The sequence below is a fragment of the Meleagris gallopavo genome, chromosome 4, assembly GCF_905368555.1.
Source record: "Meleagris gallopavo chromosome 4, MGAL_WU_HG_1.1, whole genome shotgun sequence".
NCBI classification, from domain to species: Eukaryota; Metazoa; Chordata; class Aves; order Galliformes; family Phasianidae; genus Meleagris; species Meleagris gallopavo.
The window spans coordinates 56,647,320-56,664,784 of record NC_139407.1 but is presented as its reverse complement, the minus strand read 5'-3'; the positions used below and the strand labels follow the sequence as shown (position 1 = coordinate 56,664,784).

The following is a 17,465-nucleotide window of genomic DNA, read 5'->3' as shown; positions in this document are numbered from 1 at the left end:
AAACAAATGTTCCCTGGATTATTCATTTGGATTGACCTTTGGTCAAAGCACATTGACCCAAAATTATATCACAATTACTCAAGGAGACTTACCAAGGTTTGGGAATTTTTAAAGATCAAGATAATTTTCCCTTTTAATATCGTGGGAACAATTGATTTGTGGCATATGTGAATATCAATTCTACAAAGTAGCTCCTGTAAGCTATACTTAAATAGCAAACTGTTTTGCACCACTACATAAAAATGGGTCTGAGCTCTCAATACCATAATGAGAGAGGAAATGACATAATTACAGTAGGTTTTGTGTTCTCTGTATAAGAGATGAACATAATAGTTCTGATTTTCCCCTGCTTTTTTCCTAGTCACTTCATCTTGTAGCCATCCAGTTAGAAGATATGATTTCCAGTCCCAGAGTTGGATTAAGCTTGCAAAAAAAATCTAAAATTATGCAGATGGAGAAGTTAATGATTAAGTCATACAATCCTAATTCTTAGTAAAACTATGCAGAAATAGTTAAAAATTAAGAGTCTACAGAAATAAACTAAATTCAACTTCATGTTTCCCTCAGGTTCTCATTATAGCAGAAAATTAAATTTGCCTGGACGACTTGATATATTTTCTTTTTTAACATATTTCATTTTATTGAAGTACAATATTTTCACTACATTTCCTAGGTTTCAATGATTCTTTTGTGAAGATAATGCATTTCCAAAATACTTTAGCGTAAATATTCTAAGGTATTCAGCTTTTTACATATTTCTTGGCAGGAGATCTTCTTTGATTTCTTTTCTTTATTTTTTAATAATTAATAAATGAACCCTAAGAAAGAACTGCAAGAATATGTTTTTAGTAATTCAAATGTACATGGTGAAAGATGCATATTGGTTTTCCATGATTTTGTTATCATCATGACAGAATGAATGGCAGTAAATGAACAAGCTAAAATTGATTTACAATTGATCATTAGATCAGAGATGTAAAATGCATGAAGAACTTGAGAGCCCCTGTTTCTCAGTCCCGACCAAAATTAGGAGTGTTTAAAAGGAGGACAAAGATGGGTAGAAAAAAAGAGAGAGCTTCCCTAACAGTTACCGTGCACTGTTCAGAAGTTGAACTTACTTGCTTTTAAATAAATTAATAGATTTAAGAATATATATATATATCCCAGGGTGAATATTCATCTCCTGTATAGCAGAGCTGAGTTCAACTCTCTTCCTCAATGCATCCAGGCCTTCCTCTTCTTCCTCCCAGCTGTATGACCTCATGGCCCAGCCAGTCTCGATGTCAGTGCCACGGATGCTGGATATCGCTGTGGTCACTCTTGGAGCTGTTGGCCTCACTTCTGTTACCGAATATGTAGTTATAATTAGTCTCAATTATACAGTTAATACTCTTCTTAATTTCAATCTGTACATCTTCAATTCTAGCCTGTACAAAACAGTTTGATTAATTTTAGTCCTACAGTGAATCTGAAGGATCTGTATCGCTAATTTCTAAGATAATTCCCGAGTAATTAAAGCTGCAAATTTCTTACAGAATCCATTGAAAATAATTTCACTGAAACAGTGGGTGTTCTTGTAAAATTACTGAACATCCATCTTACACTCAAAGAGGAAATAAGGTCAAGTACAAGAGAATATATTTTCCCATATTGTCGTCTATACTTCTAGTACAACACAGATGCTACGGCTCAGAAGGGAACTTGCTCCTCTATTGACTTACAGAAGTTTAAGAAGCAAATTTTGACAAATCTTTGCCAGGAATTTAAAGCACTGACTTTAACAGTCTTCTTAGATGCAAACATAAACTTCATTTAAGCTGTCCATGCAGTCCTGCGGGGTGACAGATCTAGCTCTTGTCAGAGGCTTGCTTCCTCCTACTGCACCAGCAATGCTGGCTACTAAGAGAATCCATCCAGTGTACACCAACTCTGTACCAAAGTCTCTCTACTCAGAAATTTCAAGATGTCTCCTTGGGTCTCCTCGCTGGTCTCCTAAATGTGGTCATCTTACGGAGCAGATCATTCTGACACTGGAATCATCATGTCTCTAGAGACCTATCCAAAGATCTATGAGCTCACTCCCTAAAATTTCAAAGAGAACACCACAATATTCAGGTACATAAACATACACTGAACATTCACGCAATTAATAGAGATGTATCATGCGTTCCTTACAGCAGAAGCCAAACATACCCCCTGAGCTGTGAAAAACACCTTTGTGTTTGGTAAATAGTGGCAGCTGTGTCTGATCTGTACATAGGAAAGGAGACAGAAAATACCATGGTCTGACTACAGCAATACATGTGGCTGGACACACTGTTCTTCAGCGTGCAGCAGATTGGAAAAAACATCGGCAGTAAAATCTTAGCAATCTAGCAATCTCTATCCTAGGAATCATTTTGTTTTACGTCCTAGTAATATAACCAAATTAACCGGCCATATTAGAAGGGCTGTTAAAAATGCTATCTGATGGGTGAGTGCACCAGCAACAACACAAGCTTTAAAATCCTACAAGCCATTTTGAGAATTAAACAGAGATTGACAGTATCTCTACTTTGTAGTGCCAACTTTCTGAACACTTAGCATTTGTCACGAAACATATGATGATGCTGGCAAGTTCCCAGTGAGCACTGGTCCCCTTTGTGAAAGCTGCTGCCCAAACAAAGGGCTAGAGACAGTCTCATCCTCAACAAATGCAAAGAGTGCTTGCTCCACTGGGGAATTACTGCTCTCCTGGAGGGAACGCAGTAAGTGCACAGAAAATAAGCCCTTTGCAGTTTTGTAGGCTGTGCACACGGAGCCATTCTATCACTTTTCAGCAAGTCGAGCTTATGTTCTATCTACAGACTTGCAGTAAGATGAGATAGTCACAGTGTTTAAACCTTCAAACTATCTACGCTGCAAATCTGCCAGCCTCCTGCTCCTCAGAATGTTTCATCTCAGCTAAAAATGATCAGTTCAGAGGGATAAGCGCACCAAGGTGTACAGCTGATTGCAGTGCATTCCACCAGCCAGCTTTTATGAATTTTTTAGCTGAACTTTCTTCTGTCCTTGTTCTTGCCAACCACACGCAGAACATTTTGGAGACAATAGCAGTTCCCCTGAGATTTACATGCAGAAGCTCTATACAATTACCAACAATTAAGAAAGAAAAAAAAACAAAACACCCAACATAACACTACTTCTAAAAAGAGTTTCATCTCATATTTTCCTTCATTTTAAATTACAGCTTATACTGAGATCCTGCACTGTAGGGCAGAGAAGCGAGCAGAAATTGCCACTTTTGATTAGCACAGCAGAAGCAGCAAACTAGTAATGGGATTTCTTTCACTTTAATTCACTAGTTCGTTGCCATAAATACTCTTCTGTAAAACATGGAATTCTGAATGCTCCTCAGACATTATTTTCCTTTCATGAAGATGTTTGTTTACTTTGGCAGTGACTCTCTTGGGAGAAACTCTAATGACTTCCACTACCAAAAAAAAAAAAAAAAAAAAAGAAAGAAACAGAAACTGCCACTAGCAAGCAACAAAATATTAGTTTGATGTGCTGGTTAAACTCCAGGGCAAAAAGAAGAAAAAGCAAAGTAAATCACTGGTTTGCATTCCTGTGACCAGAATTCATATCCTGCAAGTTTAGCAGGCAGCAGAGCCCTTGTGGTAGAAGAAAGGCTTTCAATAAGGAACAAATACTGCCCACCTCCTACAGATTTTGTGATTTTTTAGCTATAAAAAATGAACATAACATGGGCACGTGGGCACAGGAACAACAGAACGAAGCAAACTATGTCAAACCCTCATGTTATGTTTTCTCTCTGATTTTAATTTTATTCTGACATACGGTGATCAAACAACAGTTTACTTTCCATATTTTTTACATGTAGATGATAAACAATTTATGTTAAAGAAAAAAAGCACTGGGAAGGAATGTACGTTACTGTGACTCAACAGACTGCTCACTGCTAAAAAAGGCTTGCCCACCTCCTTTGTAGCAATGCATGATTTTTGTTATCAGAGTTTAAAAAAATCAAGAACAGAAAAACAGTAAATAAAACACATTGATATAAATCTTTAGACATCTTTTTCCTGTGAAATGTCAAACTTCATCATCTGTTTTTCTTACTGAATAACAACCAGCAGTCCCAGACTGTTTTCCATGTTTCCATGGGAGGAAGAACTCATTAGCAAAAATCAACTTTAAAGTTAAGAGGAAGCGGCTCTATCAGAAGCACGTTAGTCATGTATTTTTGTTACCAGTTAGAACAATGTGCTGTTCCTGGAATGCATGTGCAGGCTCATTTCAAACCTTAGGCTGATGTATGAAGCAGACACATGCCACAGATCACAGACAGGAGACAGTGCTTCTTCGAACAGCCCGACCATAGGTGACATCGAGACACACCTGCCAGCAGAGCCCATGAGAATGAGGCAGGACAGGTAGCACTACTGAAATACAGAGCTTGGAAAAAGGTGCCCAAGAACAAACCAGAGGGAAGATGGGAAAAGAGAGAACGTAAAATGGCAAAGAGAAAAAAATGTTTTCTTGTAGCTGCAGAGCCTTGGAAGAGGGGTTAAATGGAGCAGTAAATCATTGTAAGTGGTGAAAGACCTATAAATGTTGTGGGCTCTTGAAAGAAGAGTTTGTTGCATTACAAGTAGCCACAGATACTCTCTGTGTCGAGCCACTCCACAACAAAAAGGCTTTTTGAAGTTAGTACTAATTACCTGTAGCTATGTTTACTTTTAACTGTAACATGAAAAAAAAAAAAAAAAAAAAAAAAAAAAAAGCCAGAGAAGCAGCTTTTAGCATTGGAATGAGAGCAAAGATAATTTTTAGGTTAGCATGCTATTTGTGGCCTATATTCGAAATCACAGCCACTGGGACCTTCCAAAAAAAAACTAATGGGAGGGGAACAACAGATTCTGGAAGCACAGTTATTTTCATTTTTACGTGCTAGGTTCCCAATATTCTGGTGTTTGTGGTAATTTACAAAATGAGGAAGCACTGAAATAGCTCTGCAAATACATAGAAGTCTATATATCATAGTTTGATTTTTATCCATTTCATGACTGATTACAAATTCCCCAAAATTATAACACATCCTTAGTGGTATCTGATTAGAAAAAGGTATGGATTCTACACCAAGAACTTGCATTTTTAAAGAAGTTAAAACCCACAGACCGCTCCAAGGAAGACAGCATTTCAGCACAATCCCTTCCAGCTTTTGAAGTACTAAAAGTTTAGAGGTTTTTTGTTCAAGCAGAAAAGCAGAATGATGGGCCAAAGTTCTGTCTCACATAATAATACTGTCTCTCTAACACTGGCCAATAGCAGGTGTTATTCTCCTGGTTTTATGAAAAGGAAAGAACTTAAGCTGTGCATGGCAATTTCTAGAGGAGGCAATAACCACTCAGGGGTACAATTCAGAAGTACTGCCTAAATGAGAGTTTTCATGCCACCTAAGTTCCAGCCAGAAGAGCTGCTTTGGAACCCTTACAGCTTACCGGATTTGTCTTAATACAGCTCATTGTGATTTGTCTTTATGCTTTCTCTTCTATAGCATTGCTTGTTCAACTTGGCATACAAAATTTCATGCACAGCGGATGATGCAGAACACAGCAAGACAAACTCAGATGGTCATTGTCTTTACTGCGCTGACAAACCCTGGAGAGCTGTTAGCCTCAGTTCTGCACTGGCCTCCCAAGTGAAGAGGACATCTGGCATATTTGTTACAGTGAATAGACAGAAGCAGGATGATTAATGGCTGCCAGAACTATAACTTAGGTATATATGGTTTTACCTACCCGACAGCTTGTTTTGCCACATCTGCTTTTTTCAAGCACATATTACATGCAGTGATATTGCACATGGCTTGACACCCATCCCTCTCAGCCACTTACCGGAGCTGCATGACTCCTCCTAGCTCCCTCAGCTCACCCAGGACAGGGGTTCTGCTTTGAAATTAGAGGAGCCCAAGTATCCCACTATCTCCTAAGTTCTGGAAAGGCAAATCTAGCAGACCTCCAAGCTGCAAACAGTTGAGGTAGCTGAAAGAAGAGGCTAAACATGTCAAGTTTCCTACACATCCACTTAGGCATGTGTTTTCAGACAGTCTTTCCTACTTCCTAATCCAATAAAGGTCTCTGGAAAGGGACAGCTAAGAAAAAGGAAAACAGGATTACAAGGAAGAATTAAAAATAAAGCATTGGAGTGTGAAGGACACATGCTCAAGTGGAGAAACTGAGAAGTGGAGAGGGAAAACTCCAAGGACTGGGCCCATGACTTCTTGAAAGGAAATGATTTGATAAAGACGCTAGAACTTGTGGCCCCAGCGAACAGGAGCTAAAGGCTCATAGCTCTCAGAGGCAGGAGCTGGTAGATGCACAGCTGGAAGGATGTGTGGCTTGACTCAGTAATACCATTCTTGCTTATGTCAGAGTCAAGAAGCCTATTTGTACCACAAGACCAATGAGCACCAAGAGCTCCTGAACAGATATAGCCATGAGCCTTCCTCAAAACAGCAAGGAGAGATGAGGTTTCTCTCTCTAAATGTACCTGTATTAGGGAAAGATGAATCATCACTTTGGTAGCACCTGTCTCTTGTTTGCAGAAGATTAGGCAACTAATTCAGAGCGGATGCTTACTTTATATACAGTTAAAAATAGATGAGATTTCCTCCATGAAAGTTGTTTTAATAAGTGTGCAAAATTGGGGCAGATAGCTACCATGGCAGAGATAAGCTGTCACAGAGGATGCGAGTACTCTTGTCTTCCAACTGACTTAAAAGAACTTGTGAACTCCACAGCAGCTGTTCTGTTAGAAGAATTGCAAGAATTGGGACTCAGGCAAGGGGACAAACACTACAGTCAAAGAAGTTCCTGCCTTACTTGCTAGCAACAGGCAGCTGGCTATAGGGGAGAACAGTGCAGCACTACTTCACCATTGTTAGATGCCAGCAAATGCCCCAGGTGCGGGACAGCTTCTGTTCAGGTTTGCACATAACCAAATGTCAGGTGAGTGACACGAAGGCAAGGGGAAGCTGGATCCTACCAGTTCTACAGCTCTCTGAAGCCATGTTTATGAGGACTGTCATATGAGGACACATAAAACCATGACAGAGGACTGTGCCATGAAGCAACTCGCTATTCAGGGAGTAACCAACACTTGGCAGGCAGCATTCACTCAGCATGCAATCATCATCAACAGGGCCTTGATCTGTACCATGTTTTTTGCTACTTGTAAGATGGCTACAGAGCTCCTGAAACAGAATGGACGCCAATATAATGAACAATTCTGAAATATTAACTGAAATATGAGAAAAAAGAAAGTAGCAATTAGTCTTCTATGCTGCACATGTATTTGCATGGCAAGCCTGTAAGGTAGCATAGATATCTAAATATACACACCCATGCAGGCTTACTCCTGTCTACAGGAACATGATTGCACCAAAGAAGAGAATAGACATGTGGAACTAAACATTTCTCCTTTACAGTTTAAACACATGTAATAAACACAGATTTAATAATTAAAGCACTGGCTCAGGCCAAAGATCCGTTAGCCAAATGGAAAGCAGCCATGCAGCTTCTGATAGAGGCCACTAATGGATGCCTACGGAGAAGTAGGATAAGTCAGGCATATACTGACCCTTCCTAAGTGTGCTATCACTGACTCTGCAGATGTGCACCACTCTCACCACTGACTTACAGCTTTCCCAGCAAACAAGTGAAGGCCCTTTAATTTGTTCTTTTTAAGGACATCTACATCTGCAATAGTACCACACCTATAGTTGCAGCTACTTATTTGTGTTCGACACTGTTGCAAAAAGCCATGCTTCCAGAACCATAAAAAAGGGTAAAACCCCATCTTAAGCATTGCCTGTGCAAAAAATACCAAGGGCAATCCACCTGCAGCCTACCCCAGGCCTGCCTTAGCCTGGGTTTTCCTTGGTTCAGTGGATGGGCTACGTGGCTCAAAGAGGTCTCCTAGAACGTGTCCAAAGAAGGGCAGCAGAGCTGGCGAAGGGTCTGGAGTACAAGCCTTAAGAGGAGTGGTTGAGGGCACTGGCTTTGTAGACTTTGTTCAGGTTGTACATAAGGAAAAGTTTCTTCTCAAAAAGAGCGGTGATACCTTGGAACAAGCTGACCAGGGAGATGGCAGAGTCAGTTCTCAAGAAACGTAGAGATGTGGCACTGAGTGACACGTTAGTGGGCACAGTGGGGATGAGTTGACAGCACGAGCCCAGCACACATCCCCCGGCTCGTGCCGCCACGGCCCGGCCCGCCCGCCTGCGTCAATGCAAACGAGGGGCGGGGCGCCCCGCCCGCCGGACGGCGCGGCACGGGGCGGTGGAAGAAACCATGGCTCAGTGCTCCGCACCTCCCTCCCTCCGCGGAAGCCCCGGCTGCCGCGAACACAATAAAATAGTTCCATTTCGGTTGTTTTCAGCTTCAGGATGGACGCCTCGTCGAAAGCCAGCAAAAGGCCGGGGGATCTTCGGGGTGCCGCTTAAAGGCCGTCACCTCTCCCCGCGCCCTTTAAATGGTAGCGCCCACCTTCAGTCCTCGTCGGTCGGCAGAACGAGCGCATCCCCTCCCTCGCGATCGTGCATTATTCATGAGGAGGCGGGACCGCCAGCTCATTACCAAGGTCGGACGGAGGGCGGGACTGTGACGCGACTATGACGGATGTTCCGGCGTTCTTAAGGGGGCTGCAGCCGGCCGGCGGCCGCTATTGGGGGCGGGGGCAGCGGTGAGGAGTGCTAGCCCCGCTCGGGAGCGTTGGGGTACGGCCGGCTGCCGCCCGCCCCGCTCGGTGACTGGCGACCGGCCGGGGACGGGAGCGCCCCGCGGTGTTGTGTAGCGGCTCGGGGAGCCCCGGGGTGCGGGCGCGGCTGCGAGAGGAGGGGGTGCCCCTTTGGGGGCAGTGCGTGAAAATTAGAGGAGGGGTTGTTCGTGGAGCGGGGGGGCGGGTGGAGAGGGCTGACAAAAAAGGGTTATTTATTATTATCAAAACGCTCCGATTTCCGTATGTAGCGTAGTAGGGGTTATACGAGGAAAAAGGCTTTATTGTAGGAAGTGGCTATTTTTAGGTTCGCACAGCGCTTTGCGACAGCGCTCGCCCCCGCCCCAGGTTAATTACCTTTGTCTCTCCGTGGGGCCGGGGCAGCCCCGCCGGCCCATGGGGGACCCCGGCCCGCCGCCGGCCCCCAGCCGCAGCCCCAGCCCCGGGCCGCCGTGGTCCTTCCCCTCGCCGGCAGCCGCCTCCCGTTCCTCCTCCTCCTCCTGCCCCTTCTCACCCACCGCGCCCGGTTCCTCCGCGCTGTTCCCGGCGCATCCCCGCGGCGCGCAGGAGGAGCGGCCGCCGGCGGTGACACAGCAGCAGCCGGGCGGCGAGAGGCTGGGCAGCGGCCCCGCGCCGGGACACCCCCCTCCCGGCCACCCCTCCTCCGACTTTAAACCCGCTCTCGGCCCCCAGCAGGATTTAAACAAGCAGCAACCGCAGCAGCAACCGCCGCCTCCTCCTCCGCCGAGCCAGAAGAGGAAAGAGTTGAAGCCGCCGCCGCTCAGCCCAGCCCAGCTCGGCGGCAGCCACCCCCCCGACTATCATCGCCACCCCCCTCAGCAGCAGCAGCAGCAGCAGTTCAGCCACCCCACTGACAAGTACCGGCAGCAGGAGCGCAGGCAGCAGCAGCAGCAGCTCCAGCTCCTCGGCGCTCGCCCCCCGGAGCCGCCGCCGAGCCTCGGGCCTCTCAGCGCCGCCGAGCGCCGGGCGGGCTCCGAGCGGGGCGCCCCTTCCCGCGCGGGGGGACCGGCGCCTGCCGACCCCGATGTGGGGGTGGCCGCCGCCGCCTCCTGCGTGAATCCGCCGCCGTCTCCTCCTCGTCCACGGGCGAGAGCCGAGCCGCCCCCCATGGAGTCCCCCCCGAACAGCCACTTGCTGGGCAGCCCCGGGACCCTCCTGCCCGGCGGGCTCGGCTCCGGCTTCAGCAGCCTGCAGAGCCCGGAGATCCCCAGCCCCCATCACCAGAGCGGGGGCGGCTCCTCCTCGGCGGCTTCCCCTCCTCCTCCGCCGCTGCCCGGCTTCGGCACCCCCTGGTCGGTGCAGACCTCGTCGCCGCCTCCGCAGCAGACGCAGCAGCCTCCGGTCTCCAGCGGCGGAGGGCAGATCAGCGCCATGCCGCCGCCGAGCCCGGAGTCCGAGACCAGCTTCTACCCGGGGATCCCGTCGTCCATCAACCCCGCTTTCTTCCAGAGCTTCTCGCCGGTGTCTCCTCACAATCCCTGCGCCGGGCCCTTCAGCAGCCCCTTCTCGGCCGCCGCCCCCCCGCCGCCGCCGCCGCCGCAGATGAATTTACCTCAGCAGCAGCAACAGCAGCAGAACCGGAGGTCCCCGGTGAGCCCGCAGCTCCAGCACCAACACCAGGCGGCCGCCGCCGCCGCCGCCTTCCTGCAGCAGCGGAACTCCTACAACCACCACCAGGTACCGGGAGCGGAGCGGGGGGCGCCGCGCCGCGGGAGGGCACCTGCGGCCCCGCGGGGAGGCGGCGGCGCCGGCGCTCGGGCGGAGGCGGTTGGCCGCCGATCCCCACCCGTTCGGCGGGCAGGTGGAGGGGCGCGCTACGCCCGCGCCCCCGGAGACGCCTTTTCGCCTCACGAAGGGGCCTCGCCGGCGGAATATTCCTCTCCCCCGCCCCGCTCCCTCCCCGTCGGCATGTGGAGAACGCGGCGCGCCCCGAACAATGCGCGTGACAGCTCCCGGCCGCCCCGCCGCTCCCTGCCCGCCCCGCCCGGGGCCGCCCGCAGCGCTGCGGGCACCGCGCGCCTCGCCGGGGCTGTCAGCGCCGATCCCGAAATGGCGTGGGTTTGCACCCGCGGACGGGGCATTGCTTCGGGCTGCCCGGCTTCGCTGCTGACTGTAACGAAGCGTGCTGTGACAGTTTGGTGTTCAAATGGAAGTTGGTATTGTTTCTTGGAACAGAATAGTGATTGTTGGAAGGCAGAGAGTGGCAGAGCCGTGCTCATCGCCTCCTGGCCCTAAAGGCCTGGGTGGCACAGGCCTTTCCCTCATTTCTCTTTCGTTGTAACGCAAATCCTGTCTGTTAAAAAACAGTGGAGGTGTTTCATACCCCGATGCTGGGATCCTGTCTGAGGTGTCACAGAGTGACTTCAGACTGTGGTGGTGCAGAGGTGGTTCTCCTCAGTATCTGCACGCTCTTTGGAGGCATCCCCGCACCATAGGAGAGTTTTCTCGATCGTTATCAGTTGTGGGCAACCCGAGGCTGTGCCCATGACAGCCCAGCTTGGCAGTGTGAGAGGCATGTTAGCGTTTGGCATTATCTCCTCAGGTTTGTTTCACAACACAACGCTGGCCTCTCCCAAAATTCCAGCCAAAGTGTTCAAGTTCTACAGCGTAATTATCTGTAATTATACGGAATGGGATGTTTGCCTGATTACCTGACCAAAAAAGGCCTTCGTGTTTTTGTTTGTTTTCATGGGGAGAGGGCATTACAGTTCTGTCTTCTGAAAGTTCTGTATAAACCATAACATGTCGATGTGCCTTAAATGTTTAAGTTACTGGAATTACAAGCTAAGGGCTGCCTGCAGCCTCTGAGGTGGAAGCGCTGCATTCAGCTTTAATCTTAACTTAGAACGTCCACCCCACACCCGTTTGTGTGGTGAGAAAAGCCTTTCCCCAGTAGTCAGGTTCAGAACACCGAAGGTAAATCCTGCTCTGTGCTGTCAGTTGGGCTCAGTGGGTCCACCTCTTGGTGGTACAGCGGCCGCCGGGGTCTGTCTTCAGCACAAGTTGTGGTGTAGGAACCAAAACTTCTCACCCTGTAGAGTCTTTGCTCTGAAGACAGCTTACATTTTTAATATTGAGGAGCATAGTGGTTGAGATACAGAAATACTTTGTACCGCTTCTAAGTAGGGAGAAGAATCTTTTTATGAGAGCGAGCTGCGGAATTCCAGAGATAGTCCGGTATATGACTCCAAAAATACTTGAGCAGTGGCTTCAGAATAATGCATTTTAATGTGGAAATGTTAAGAAAACTCTTCAAACAGATTCTCTGCACAGTGATCAGTGCCTTTTTTGCTCTTATATGGTAATACTTTGACAATACTGAGATGGCAATACTCAAAATATTGGGGAAAAAAATGAAGCAGAATTTTAATTTTTGAATTCCTCATCACTGACATAAAATGACCAACTTGAAATTCTTGTTATTTTTTTCCAGATATCTTACTATAAAATATGAAATAGTGTATCAGCGAGGTGATTAATAGCCTGATCCTTTTTGTAATACCGTGTTTAACCCTGGGATTGCTCTCTGCATACGTGTGAAGGATCCTGGCAGTTGGATGAAAAGGAGAAGGATGAAAACCTAAATTGCCAGTACAGGGACTGTGGAGGAGGGAGAGTTACAATAAGGCAACTTCTTGCGGCTGTATTACATTTTCTACTTGGCCTCAATAATGAACTAATGCAAAATCAGAAAAAAAGAAGTTTATAGGAATCTTCCGAGCATTGACTACTTAGTGTTTCTTTGCTCTTAAGTAGAAAAATCCTTTTCAAATATTTTCAAAATAATATGAATTAATCTTTCTTTTTAGCCTCTTCTGAAGCAGTCACCCTGGAGCAATCAGAGTAGTGGCTGGAGCACAGGAAATATATCCTGGGGAGGAATGCATGGCAGAGACCATCGTAGAACTGGAAACATGGGAATTCCAGGAACTATGAACCAGATCTCTCCTTTGAAGAAACCCTTTTCTGGTAATGTCATAGCTCCACCTAAATTTACTCGCTCCACTCCATCACTGACTCCAAAATCATGGATTGAAGATAATGTTTTCCGAACTGACAACAACAGTAATACTCTCCTTCCCTTGCAGGTAAGGATGGTATGTAACTGGTGTGTTCATAGTCCTGCGTAGCACTTGTCTGTATTCATTAAAGTAGAATTCAGCAGTGGTTATTTTCCTGATACTCGGTTTGAAATTTGTGTTTATGTATAATTTTTACTCTTGAATAGCAACTAGCACCAAAATTTTCAGTGTATTGAGCAGTACGTGATCCTTCCAGTTAACTAAGAATATTGTCTATCGCAGAAGATGGAAATGCAGCAATAGAAGAGCAGAAATGTTTAATCCAGCAAGTATTTTCTGCTTATCATAACACTCACATTCTTATAAATCCCTTGAAGATTTAGAGTTGGGTGTGGCTTTATTTTTGTTCACTTATTCTTGTACGCAGATTTTCTTGCAAAACCTCACAGGCGGCTCTGAATCTTCATCATGGAAGTCTTTTTCTGGTCTTCTAGTCCAATGTTTGTGTATTAGAAAGATTTGCTGCCTCTGTATTCTAGCAACTTTGATATTAAGCTTTGGCTATTATGCTTGGGCTAGAAGCCTTGTGATTTAGAAGTGTGTAGCAGGCAGATGTGTCAGTACTATGAATCCTGAATTTTGCCAGTGACTTCTTGTGTGACTTTAGGTAAGTCACTTAACTGCAACCTCATCCATTGTTATTTGGATCCCATCTTATTCATTATGCGCTTGCCTGGATTCACTTATTTGTTACCATTTCTTGATAGCTGAAAACTGTATTATTTTGGATGCCAATCTCAGTTACCATTCAAACAACTTCTAGACTACTCTTTTAAGTTACAAAAAAGAGCTTGGGCAACTTGATTTAGAAACTATGCATTTTAAAGTAGCAGACTAGTCCATGAATACTGTACATTCTTTAATTTTCTTCACATCTGTATCAGCTTCAGTCTGTCTTACACTGAGCTACTGTATTCCGGGTAAAGTAAAAATTATTACATGGAAGGAAAATAATTAGAATGTGGAGGTAAGAAAACAACTATAATAGTTGTATAAGTCTCACACTTAGTGATTCAGAGTTTTTATTTGTCATCGTTGTGATTGTATTTGAACTTATATAGATGTACTCCATCAGTTAGCCACCTAAACCTAATGTGGCTGTAGTGGTTGCAAAAGTGTGTTCTTAGGGAGCAGGTTTCCCACCAAGGTCCCTATTTTTCTTAACATTTCCGTGGTGGAGTTCTATTTGGCATGAGAAGCAATGTGCTGACTGCCTGAGTGAGTGCTGATACTGGCAGTATTTGTGGGGCTAGCAGTGGGGTTGGGCCTGAGAACTTGGGAGGATTTGCCCATTCCGTGAAGACCTTTAAGTAGCTTTGCTAGCTGGAAGATCTTGATTGAGACTTTTTTTCTCATGGGTAAAAAGATGGAAAAAAAGATGCCATTCTTTACATTTTCAACCTGATCAACTAAGAAAAACAGATTACAGATAGGGAGTGCTTTGCATTGTGCTTCAGGAAGAGTTGCAAGTTAACACTGAAATGTCTTTTCAAGATACTAACCTAAGGAATTGGGCTAAAAATATTAATATCATCATACGTGGAAACTGTGGTGATGTATCCATTGGAATTCATATGCAGCAAGTACAAGTGGTGAATATATTCTTACTTCTTCAGCATGCTTTACAAGGCAGGACGACGACTGATTTGAACTGTAAGAAGCATCTGCTGTGGTCGTGAGATGAGATGAACTCATTTTTTTGTCTAAACAAAGTGCATTCCAACTATAATTTAAAGCATTCCAATATATTAGGATAGGGGAAAAAAGCTTGAAATTTGGTTCTAGAAGCTAAATTTATTCTAGAAAATAAATTTATTAGGTTTTTTGTTTTTTGGGGAGGGAGCTGATGGGTGTACTTCATTATTCTTCTCATCTGAGAACACCAGAGCCACCAATTAGATAGGCTTGCTTGTCTAACTGTACTTATGTTTTACATCTGTCAATCTCTCTTGCATGTATGAAGTCATAGCTGCAGAAATCAGTAAAAATACTCCTATTTGAAGGCTTCCTACTGCTATTGTGGAAACATCTAATGTTTCCATAAATTATTTTGCTACATTGAATTGGTGTTCTTATTTTTCAGTTTTTACACTATTGTTATGGTTGATTCCTTGTAATGACTGCTAAATGTTAGAAGTCACAATGAAAAGTTAAATAGAGTTTAGAGCTCATGCTTCTTTTCATCAGGACTTGTGTTGGCAATTGTGGTGCTGTCAAACACCCATCTTGTTAATTTGTGCTGTGCTTGTCTCCTTCCATAAAAGGCTGAGGTATTTCGATTGAGGATTCTTAAAGGTACAGTAGCCGTTTCTGAAGACACTCAAAAATAAGTCATTAAATTTGAGGCATTTTGAAAGTCTTATGACAGAGCACTTACATGTATGTACAAGTTTCCTGTTACTTTTGAGCTTCCAGAGAGTGACTGCAGCCTCACAGGCCTGTTCAACACGTACTGCATCATTCACAGCTTTGCAGAATACTTCTCCATGTGACCACGCATCAGTGTTTTAATTGCAGTCATTTTGCATGGCAGGGGGTAAAGCAGCACTCCTCCAAACTTCAGCTAGCTGCTTTAAAGCTTTGAGGTTAGCTCAGGCTTAGCAGTTGAAGATGTAGAAAAGCCAGTGCTCTCGCAGATGGACTTTCTGCAGGTCACTCATGTTCTGCTGAGCATTTGTGAAAGTTGTCTAGTTTTGCAAAGTTTGATGTTCAGTGTGATGAGTAGCACAGAAATTGTATAAAAATTCAAAGCTTACCCCTTTGGAACTTCTTTGGTGTCTGTGTTGATGGGGGAGGGGTTCCCAATATAGAGCTGACACTAATTCTGATGAAAGCAATATTTCTTGGTATTAAACTAACATATCGGGGACAAGTAATATAACTTATTACTGATAACTATATCATACATTGAACAGATGAAAGCAGATTTTCTTTACTTCATAGTTAGAAGTGAAGGATATCTCATGTGAATCTGCATGTTCAGTGGCCATATTTGTTACAGTAAAGCTGCTTTTGGTTAGGGCCACTATGAGGACGTGTTGGTGATTTTAGTTTGTGTATTTTAGAGTAGTAGTAGTTGAAATATCATGACAGCACTGGCTTAACTTGGTCATGTATAAATCAATGGTCATCTTTCGTGACTTTCTGAAAGAAGCTTCCCCTCCCCCTTAAGATTTTAAGATAACATAAAATGCATTGACTAAAGCTCTCTCACGGGTGAAATTGTCTACAAGTTTTAGCTCTGTCACATTGCTTGTACCATTACAGGTACTCCACATAGGGAAGGGATTATTGCCTCGCGCTGGAATCACTGGGGAACAATTAGAAGTGCATGTCACACTATCTAACTTAGGCATTTTAATGCAGTAGCCTACTTCTCTCTCCTTAAAGAGAACCCAGGCTCCTTTTTTTAGATAACCTGATTCTCTAGAAGACCGTACCTGTTACCACTGACTGCGTACAGTCCTGAATTCCAGTTCAGTCTTGTGGTACAGTGTTTATTCCCTGATTGACAATACCAAAAAAAAGAAAGAAACCCACAATTGAACATGGGGTACAAAGTTTAGAAATGCATTTGTAATCCTTCGTGCCGATTTTTCCCAAAAATATGCTTTGGGTGTTCCCATGGCTGAAACATAACCACGGAAGCCAGAGTTCTGTGTGTGTTTTTTTCCTATTTACATTCAAAAATGTGTGTGTGTGTGTGTGTGTATAATATATAAAATTGAGTACTAAATCTCTTTTGATACAAGTTTAATATTTCTCAATATCTTGCAAGTATGCTTATGAAAAGCTACACCACGTTCAATAAGAAGAATTTTCATTCTAGTAAAAAAAAAAAACACAACACTGCGTAGCTGAAATGAATACGAGTTTAGTTTGTGTTTCTTTTGAATTCAGGAAATACATGGCATGTCTGGGTGTTTTTCACCTTGATTTGTCCTTCCTGTTTGTTCAAACAAACAGTACATGTAATGTTCATGGTCCTAAAAGCTGAACTTCATTCTTCTGCATTTGAGTGCAACTCTCTGGCTGGGGGTTGTGTGGTGAGGCACAGTCTCTCAGAAATGCAGATTTTACTTTTTCTATTTATTTTGAAGTTTGCTGAAGTTCCAAAGAAAACAAAACCCTTCTGAAGTGAAATGAATTTTAAAATTGTACTTCCTAGCAGGTGTTAGTTTTAGATATTAATTTCAGCTGTTGTCACATTGCTTCTGTCTTACAGTCACCTCCGCTCTGAAAATTTCAGATTCTCTGAGTGTCAATTTAAGCTGGTTTATTATGGGCACATTCATGTCTTTCCTGCCAGCTAGCCGGATGATACACATACTAGCCAATTCTAGCTGAAGAGTAACTTTTTCATTTTAGGTTCTTAATTGCCATATTTATACTCCTAAATGTGTGGTCAGTTTGTTCAGAAGTGCTGCTGAGTGTTTTGCTGCTCTGGTTCAATGTGGAAGGCCTTGAAAGTATCTACCTGTGAAGTTATCTTGTTCTACAGATGAACGTGAGAACGCTCATAAGCCAGGGCTTTTCTGGTTTATTTTTACTGAGGCAACACCTGCAACAAAACAGTGCCTC

The 17,465-nt window shown here is 44.5% G+C and overlaps 1 protein-coding gene and 1 long non-coding RNA gene across 6 annotated transcripts in view; one reads left to right on the top strand and one right to left on the bottom strand.

Annotated features, from left to right (window-relative positions):
* LOC104910818 (uncharacterized) overlaps positions 1 to 10,493 on the bottom strand; it is a 31,898-nt gene extending 21,405 nt beyond the window's left edge. For 2 of the 3 annotated variants that reach the window (XR_014883213.1, XR_014883214.1), the window contains exon 1: positions 10,355 to 10,493. This is a non-coding gene — a long non-coding RNA (uncharacterized LOC104910818). The remainder of the gene's footprint in view (positions 1 to 10,354) is intronic. The other variant, XR_014883215.1, reaches the window with a different exon arrangement.
* The window catches only part of CPEB2 (cytoplasmic polyadenylation element binding protein 2), a 53,081-nt gene continuing 43,888 nt past the window's right edge, over positions 8,273 to 17,465 (top strand). Inside the window, exons 1-2 of one of the 3 annotated variants that reach the window (XR_014883212.1) lie at positions 8,273 to 10,479; positions 12,612 to 12,890. Coding sequence is in view for 2 of the 3 variants with exons in the window: in XM_085223455.1 (XP_085079581.1) it covers positions 9,178 to 10,479; positions 12,612 to 12,890 (1,581 nt within the window). In the remaining variant the exon portion in view is untranslated. The remainder of the gene's footprint in view (positions 10,480 to 12,611; positions 12,891 to 17,465) is intronic. The other 2 variants (XM_085223455.1, XM_085223456.1) reach the window with 2 other exon arrangements.